At 46.7% G+C, this 9047-nt stretch overlaps 1 protein-coding gene across 1 annotated transcript in view; it reads left to right on the top strand.

Moving 5' to 3' along the window:
• SGPP2 (sphingosine-1-phosphate phosphatase 2) overlaps positions 1–9047 on the top strand; it is a 185419-nt gene that overhangs the window by 614 nt on the left and 175758 nt on the right. The window contains exon 2 of the mRNA XM_007935630.1: positions 7–205. Coding sequence (XP_007933821.1) covers positions 7–205 — 199 coding nt within the window. The remainder of the gene's footprint in view (positions 1–6; positions 206–9047) is intronic.

The following is a 9047-nucleotide window of genomic DNA, read 5'->3' as shown; positions in this document are numbered from 1 at the left end:
GCGGAGCCTGCAGGATTCCCAGCTGGTCGCCCGCTTCCAGCGCCGCTGCGGGCTTTTCCCGGCGCCCGAGGAAGGTCCCCGGGAGAACGGCGTGGACCCCGCGGAGGGCGCGGCGCGGGACCCCGGGGCCGGGCATCTTCCAGTCGCCAATGGCAAGGGCGTGCGGGGTCCGGCCAACGGGCTGCGGAGACCCACGGCCCCGCAGGTAACCCCGGGTCAGGTGCTCGCCGGGTGGGGGCAGCCCGCGCTGCCGCCGGCGAACGTGCTGGTCCAGGCAACTCCGCGACGCGGCGATGGGCGTGCGCAGAGCCAGCGCGCCCGGCAGGGCGCCATCCCGGCGGCGGCCCGGCTCCAGGCACCTGGGTGCCACCTTCCGCTGCGGCCAGGTGGCCACCAGAGCTCTTCAGGCTTTACGTGTGGTCTGTTGAGAGACTTTGTACCTTAATATAAGTGGTTGTATGTATTTCGCGTATCTTTTCTCAAATATGTAGGAATTACGTAATGGAAAAGAGGAGGGGGGAGAGATTCTGAGAGGAGATCTAGGATCCATGAGTCTCCTCCCATCCCCCTTTCCCTGATCCGCGCGTTTGGGGGTGTCATGGGGCTGCGTGTGCTTCTTGCTGTCTTGTACACTAGCTCTAAGGACAGAACTTCGGGCTGAGGTATTTTTCTAGAGAGATTTACAACTCCTCTCCCAGAGAGTGTCCGGGTCCTGCCTGGCTGGCGGATCTTTTGCTAGCTGGCACCAGCGACTTTTCACGGATGCTGTCAGGAGGGACGGTCAGCCGGCTGCCCGCTAGGCGCTGAGTGTGCTTATACAAGCCACTGCGGCTGGGCTCAGCCGGCGGGAGGTGCCGACGCAGCGGCAGTGCATGGATGAGGACTCTGGCGGAGGGACCGGCCCGCTGCAGATGCTGGGGCGCGGGGCTGCCCTTGGAGGGGGGCTTCCTGACACGCAAGATGCGCCGGGATACCTGCAGAAACTGCCTTTTCCCTGGGAGACCAAAACAAACAAACACAAAAACAAGTGCCTGCAAAGGACAGAAGTAACAGTAACAAGTCCAACTCTTTTTGTTTTCCAAGCCACAATGTGTCTTTTTTGGAATTATTTTAGTGACAGGGAGGAGGCATTATTTGCATATATAGATTTCCAGATCTAGTAACAGTATGTAGAATTACGAAGACTGATTTCTGTGTGGAATGGGATATCATGGGAGTTGAATTACAGAGAGGTGCCCTGTTGACGCAGTGGTTAAAACGGTGGACCATGAACTGAACGGTTGGCAGTTTGAACCCACCACCTGTTCCGTGGGAAAAAGATGTGGTGGTCTGCTTCCCTGAAGATTTACAGCCTTGAGAATCCCAAGGGGCAGTCCTACTCTGTCCTATATGGTTGCTGCGAGCCTTAATGGAAGCCATGGCAGTGGTTTTGAGTTACAGAATTTTGTTTGGAGGAGGGGCTTGGTCCCTTCCAGAGAAGCCCTCCACCATCTTTTATTTTTTTCTTCTGTTGTGGTTCCACTTGACATTCTGGTAACTCTCTGTTGAGCCTTGGAGACCTTGTCCCCTTTCCTCTTATAGGGGTCAGGGTGGGGATAAGAAACATGCTGCTACATTCCCTGCAGGCATGCTGTGCAGGCGCAGACGGATACATGGGTGGTTTTCAGCCCTTCTCTCCAGCTTCCACTCTGCTTCCCTAATTCAGGAAGCAGAAGACCGACAGTATTGGTCTCCTAGGGCTACTGAAGCAAAATACCACAAGAACAGAAAGTTTCTGTCTACCATTCAGACTTGTAAGAACAGAAATTTATTGTCTAATGTTCTGGAGGCCAGTGGTTGGAATTCAGTCTCTGCAGGGCTGTGTTCTCTGCACACACTCTGGAGAGGGATTGTTTTTTGTCTCTCTCAGCTTCCAGAAGCCCCACATGTTCCTTGTTTGTTATGTCACTGCATCCTCCCTTGGCCATCTTTCCTCTCTCTCTGTTCTCATCACGAGGGCACTGCTCACCTTGGATCAGGACCCATTCTACCCTGGCATGACCTCATCTTAACTTTACTATAACATCTTCAAAGACCCTATTTCTTAACAAGGTCATGTTCCCAGGTTAGGATTAGGACTTCAGTGTATCTTTTTTTGGGGATGCCATTCAATCCATAATAGTAACTTTTTCCACTAGTGCTTTTCAAGCTTTTAAATATCACCCTTGTCCTTATAATTTTAAATTCTGGAAATAGATTCCCTTACCCTTTAAAAACAAGATAAGAAGGTTTCTTTCAGAGATGTGACTTCTTGCTGCTTCAAGAGTCTGAGCCTTCAGGGAGCCAAATTATGGGGGTTCTCTCTTCCCACCCAACACAAGACTTCACTCAGAGTAGATAATGACAAGGTAAACAGAGCTAAAAATTCGGGATAAGAAATCACTATATTGATGTGTGAGGGGGGTAAAAAATTGAAAACATCTGGTAAGTGAGAGTTTAATGAATGTATTAAATGTGGGTAGGTTTTAGGTGACTTAGAAAGATAAACATTTTTACAAATACTCATGGAGTACCCAGAAGAAAATGATCGCACTTTTTATGGGACTTTCGGGGACAATTGAGAAAACTTTCTTCCAACAGTCATGCTTTCCTTTCCCCTGGGCCTTTGCCCAGCCGGTGGCTGGCAGGAGCTGCCCTTCCGCTTTCTCTAATCAGCTCCCACTCATCCTTCAGCTAAGGAGCCCTGATGGCACAATGGTTAAGCACTTGGCTGCTAACATAAGGGTTGGCAGTTTGAATCCATGGGAGAAAAGATGCGGCTGTCTGCTCCCGTAGGAAATTACAGCCTAGGTAACCCTATGGGGCAGTTCTCCTCTGTCATATAGGGTTTCTGTGAATGAGCACAGACACGTCAACTTTCTCTTGGAAAAACAGTTCCTCAACAGATGCCTTGCAGACAACTCAGGCTAGCTCTGCCTTTTAGGGCTTTCTGCTTCCTGGGTTTCTTCATTATAGCATTTATTATATTTTGTAGAGAAGCATTTAGGAGCTCTGGTAGAGCAGTTGCCTAAGGCACTTGACTGCTAACCAGAAGGTTGGCAGTTCAAACCCACCAGCCACACTCCTCGGAAGGAAGGTTGAACAATCTACTTCCGTAGTGATACTGCCTCGGAAACCCAAGGGAGGGGTCGCTATGAGTCGGGTCTGACTCGATGGAACATTACAACAACAACAACAACATTTGTGTTTTACTCATTGTTTTCTCCCTGTGGCCTGGCACTGTGCCTGGTAAGTAGTAGAAGCTAAGTAAATTTTGTGAATAAATGAGTTCAGGTTGCACTATAAAATCAATACATTTTTAATTGAAGAGCAAATACTGAAAATCAAATGAGTTTTCCACATAGCCTGGAAGTCAGGCAGCACTGGCACATTGAGTTAAGACCCTTCAAATAGTAGAGAAGTTGTTTACGGCGTTTGAGTGACCTTAGAGATCAGTGAATCTCATTTTTCTCACCTCACACATTTTCTATATTTGTTTTCTTCTTACAACAGGACAAGCGTGGAAAAGATTTAGTAAAGGCGTCCCCTACAAATTCTAACACAACACATTGCTGGCTTAATGATTAACTACATCTTTTACAAACTAGGGCTGGTCTGGTCTTGTGCAAATCTGTCATTGAGTAAGTTGGGCTGGGCCTCAGGGGTTGTCCAGTAGCCCTGGATTTCACAAACAGAAGTTCTGAGTCCTGAGAGAGTTAAGTGATTTGTGGAGGACTTCCCACAAGTCTACACAGCCAGGGGAAATCAGATATTTTTGACTCCCATGTCTAAACGTTTTTCCACAGTGCAGCTTCCAGGGAAAACCTCTAGATCCTCATTATATCCAGATCATTGGGAAGGTGTGATGCATTGGGGTTGGGTGGGGACTGGGTGAAAAGGAGGTACTGCTTTTGTTTTGCAAGGGTCAGTGGTTTGAAGGGATGACCCTAGGAGGGCATTCTTGGCCAGCACTTTGGGACATATGCCCAGAGCCCGATGCAGGGACCAGGTAGGGCAGAGGTTCTGTCAGGATTGTGTGTCTGTGCTGGGATAGACCCAGCCTTGGAGACAATGGTATTTTGATTTCTGTAGTCTGTGCTTACACAGTACATTTGCATTTAGACTTTATAGGGCTTTTCCCAATGGTTACATCAGACTGGAGACAATCTTTGTAAATTTCACTGTGCTCAATAAAGGATTGTTGATAACTGTTTGCTCAGCCATAGTTCTCAAATTGAATTGGGCAGGGGATCAAATATGGGTTCTTTTTTACAACTCTTTCCACTTCTAGCTTTTCTCTTGATACTTCTGTGGCCTTCCAAATCTGTTAACCTACAAAGCCCCACCCTGGTTTTTACTGGTTTCGGGAAGTGAAAGGAACAATTCCTGGGAATCAGGAGACCTGGATTCAAGGCCTAGCTCTGCTTCTGTGTCATTTTGGATTTCTCTGCGCCTCAGTTTTCCCATCTGGCTGTACATTATAGTTTTTCAGAGGAGCTTTCAAAACAAAGTGTCCAGGAAGTAAGGCTTGGAGAAACTTGCAAATGAAGATAAAACTGTTGTCTTGAAGTAGATTCCAACTCATAATGACCCTCCCTGTAGGACAGGGTTTACTGCCCTACAGAGTTTCCAAGGCTATAATCTTTACAGAAGCAGGCTGTGATGTCTTTCTCCCGCGGAGTGGCTAGTGGGTTTGAACTGCCTGCTTCCTTTTGGGTTAGCAGCCAGTTGCTTAACTACTGCACCTTGATGCCTCCTTGCAAACAAAGATCGAAAGGTCTAAATTCTTTTCTGCTGCGACCCACCACCACGCAGTGTGCTCATTGTGAGGGTAGTGATGGATGGAGGCAGCAGTGGTGGCAGCTGGGACATTTTGGTTGATCACAGCCAAATTGGTCACCAGCTCACATGTAAGTGTTGATTATTTTAGGTGGACATGCAGGTCTGAAATGGCAAAATGAGCCACTTAAAAATTACATTTGGTCATAGTTTCTAGTTACAACTATACTCATTGTTCAAACTAGAAAATGTAGAAAAACCATGAAGAGTAAATTAAACCCATGCCCATTGTGCTACTGCCCAAAGAGAATTACTTAATAGATGTTCAACCTGCTTTTTAATGGCTGTAGGTTACAACACAGTATGAATCTACAGTAATTTAGTTGGCCTGTTGTGGGCCTTTAGGTTATTTCCAGTGTTTGCATTAAAAATCAATATCTTTGTTATTGTATACAGATGTTCCCACTTATCTTTGATTATTTTTTAAATTTAATTTTCCAGACTTGGAATTGCTGGGTGAAAGATATGCATATAGTATGGCTTTTAGTATATACTCCAGGCTACCCTACAGCGAGCGAGAGGGTGTACAGGCTGAGCAGTGAAGAGTAGAGCTTCCCACACCCTCCCCAGTACCAGCTATTAACACTTTGTTTCACTTTTGACGAAAAGAGGTCACTTCTATTTCTATCTCTTCTTTGCTTCCTTCACGTTCAACCCATATTTATTGATTGGCTTATGTTTCTGGGACAGCCCTCAGCCTTAGAGGTAAAAAGATAAGAATTGATGCCTGCCCAAGGAAAGCCACAAATCAAATGGTGAAATGCAGAAACTACTAGACTGTAAGTCACTGGAGAAACAATAGCAGGAATAACCTGTCTTCTTTAGGGAACCCCAGGACATCTTGAGTTGCATCTTCAAGTGTAAGTAGGGATCAAATAGACAAAACATGAGAGAAGCATTTCCCTTTATCTGCAGTTCTCTTTGCTAAAACATGTGTCAGTTTTGGTGAATGGTGACAAGTTTCACTTGCTTAGCTGTCAGGGTGCCAGTAGGAAATCAATGTCCTGCTCAAAAAGGATAATTGAAGGAAGGTTAAAGACAGGACCTTTTCCAGAGGTCTAGGTGGTTTGGTGATAAAATTCTCACCTTCCGTGTGGAAGATCTCTCTGGGTTTGATTCCTGGCTGGTACACGTCATGTGAGGCCACCACCCATGTGTCAGTTGCTATGATGCTGAACAGGTTTGGCTGGAGCTTCCAGATTGATGGAGTAGGAAGAAAAGACCTGCAAATCCGCTTTGAAAGTCAGCCAGTGAAAACGCAGTGGATTACAATGGTTGGTCCCCAACTAATCATGGGATGATTTGGGACTGGGCGGCATCTTGTTCCATTGTGTGTGGGGTTGCCATAGACCTGGCCAACTCACCTATCAATAACAGTCAGGGTTTGAAGAAACCAACATGGGAGGAACTGACTAGGCTTAAAAAAGCAAGGAGAAGAAACAGTGAGCTTAGCTGTCAGAGAGGAGCCCCTGAATGGTGGTGTAGCCTTTGACAGAGAAGCAGCCAGCCAGGGAGGAGGAATGGGGGAAAATATATCAGAAACCCTGAAACCCATTCCCTGTAGGCCCCCCTCAGATCCTGCTAGCACCTCCCTTTGACTGAATTCAGTCAGAAGCCAGAGAGCTTGGGAGCTTGGTTGATGTAGTCCAGAAAGGTCAGCTTCCTTGAGGATGGACCTGGACCAGGATAAGTGGAGAGCATCCAGCTGGCATAAAGCTAATACTGCCTGGAGTTTTGGGCTGGAGCCAGGGTTTTAGGTGGAAGCCTTAATGTGGCTTACTGCAGAATTTGATCCTGATTCTATAGGCAGTTGTTGTTGTTGTTGTTGTTTTGCCGTCGAGTCGGCCCCGACTCATAGCGACCCCTCCTTGGGTTTCCGAGGCAGTATCACTACGGAAGTAGGATTGCCCAACCTTCCTTCCGAGGAGTGGCTGGTGGGTTTGAACCGCCAGCCTTCTGGTGAGCAGTCAAGTGCCTTAGGCACTATGCTACCAGAGCTCCTTCTATAGGCAGAGGAAGTGCCAAATCAGAGCTGGCAACTTGGAGTGCTGTGTGAAGAAGGGTTCCTGAGGTGTCTCTGTGCTTAGTGGGAACGAGTGTGGGATTGATTGGCAATGGCTGTGTGGGGCTCTCAGGGAGCCTGGTACTGAAATATTTAAGAAAAGAAGATGTTACAAACAGCAACGAATGCAGTACTAACATGAAGTCAAACTTCATTGTCTTTCTGTTTTGGATACTTTCATTTGGCAGGAACAATCCTCACTGAGTGTCTCTCTCACCCACAGCCACCTTAGGAGAAAAGAGACCACAAAGCATTTTTTGTTCTCTTCCACTTTCTCCTCCTCATTTTTTTTTTTTCCAAGTGTTGTTGAAAGTTGACACAGCAAATTATGTTCATTTGACAATATCCACACAATTTTTAAAAAATTGAGATGACATCCATGCACCATGGAATTAAGGAATTTAAAGTATACAATTCAGTGGCATTTAGTACATTCACAGTGCTGTGCAACCATCACCTCTGTCTAGTTCCAAAATCTTTTCATCACCCCACAGGGAACCCCATACCTGTTAAGCAGATGTTCCCCACTTCTCCCTCCTCTTGATCACTACTGCCCTGCTTTCTGTCTCTGTGGATTCACCTCTTCTGGATGTTTCGTATTAATTACACAGTGTGAGACCTTTTGCGTCTGACTTCTTTCTCTGAGGCGCTTTGGTGGTATAGTGGATAAGACATTTGGCTGCTAACCAGAAGGTCAGTGGTTCAAACCCCCCAGCTGCTCTGTGGGAGGAAGTTGAGGCAATCTACTTCTAACTCAGTGGCAGAGGGTTTGGGTTTTTGGTTTTCTTTCACTTTACACATAATTTCTTAACACGTCAATTATCCTGTTTTATATCATGGGATCTCATCATTATGGCTACAGCTGATTGGCTCAGGGATCAGCCCTTGAGTCAAAGGTTGCCATCTTTAAGTGGTCTGGTAGGAGAACTCATCCATTTTGGATTGTGAGCCAATTAGAGTCCCCTCTTTGGAGTCTGAATTCAGGACCTGGAGGTAGGGAGTTAAATGGTAGAGCAGTGATGGGCGTCAGAGAGACAGGAAAAAAAAACAAACACGCTAAACCCATTGCCCTTGAGTCAGTTAGGACTCATGAAGACCTCCTGTGTTGCAGAGTGGAACCGTTCCAAAGGGTTTTCAATGATTGTAATTATTACCTAAACAGATCACCAGGGCTTTCTTCCACAGTGCCACTGGGTGGGCTTGAACTGCCAACCTTGAAGTTAGTAGCCAATTACAAACCATTTAAGCCACCCGGGGAGCTCTGGTGGCATAGTGCCTAAGGCATTTGACTGCTATCCAGAAGACTGGCGGTTCACACCCACCAGCCACTCCCCGGAAGGAAGGTTGGGCAATCTACTTCTGTAGTGATACTGCCTTGGAAACCCAAGGAGGGGTTGCTATGAGTCAGACCTGACTCAGTGGCAGTGGGTTGGTTTTGGTTGGTGGGGACCTTATAGAGTCAGGGGAGGCTATGAAAAGCTTTCAGGCAGAGAAAGCAATGAGAAGGCAGAAGCTGAGGAGGGGAGAATAGTAAAGTCCACAGTAGTGGTGGAAACAGAAGGAAAAATTCTTGAGTAGAGGAAGTAGCTGAGTCTTGAGTATGGTAGGTTGACTCCACTTCTGATGGCGGTACTTGAGAGACTGTTGTGTTTCAGGGTAGGATGGCTCAGGTGGACACTGCCCCTTCCTGAGGACTGGCTGGGAAGCTGCTGGTGCTGTTGCCTCCCTTCCTGAGGAACCATAATACACATCCATCTTCTGGGGGGAGCCCTTCTGGCCTCCCCTGACAACCAGAAGGTGTGGTCCCTCCTATTTTGAAGAACTTAACACACAAGTGCAATTAGATAATTATTTTCATTGTGGAAACGGGGGCGCATAGAGAGCGGGTCCCAGATCCCTCTCATTCACCCGTGTATCCCCAAGGGCATGTCCTTGGAAATAGTTTTTACCAGTTGCCATCAAGTTGATTCAACTCATGGTGACCCCATGTGTCAAAGTAGAACTGTGCTCTATAGGGTTTTCAATTATATATATAAAATTTTTTTAAAAAATTGTGATTTGGGTGAAAGTTTACAGAGCAAATTCACTTTCCATACAGCAGTTCACATACACTTTGTCTCATGACATT

The sequence above is a fragment of the Orycteropus afer genome, unplaced genomic scaffold (genome assembly GCF_000298275.1).
Source record: "Orycteropus afer afer isolate SDZICR_OR568_19922 unplaced genomic scaffold, OryAfe1.0 scaffold00002, whole genome shotgun sequence".
NCBI classification, from domain to species: domain Eukaryota; kingdom Metazoa; phylum Chordata; class Mammalia; order Tubulidentata; family Orycteropodidae; genus Orycteropus; species Orycteropus afer.
The sequence above is the reverse complement of the archived record's forward strand: the minus strand, read 5'-3'. Positions and strand labels throughout refer to the sequence as shown.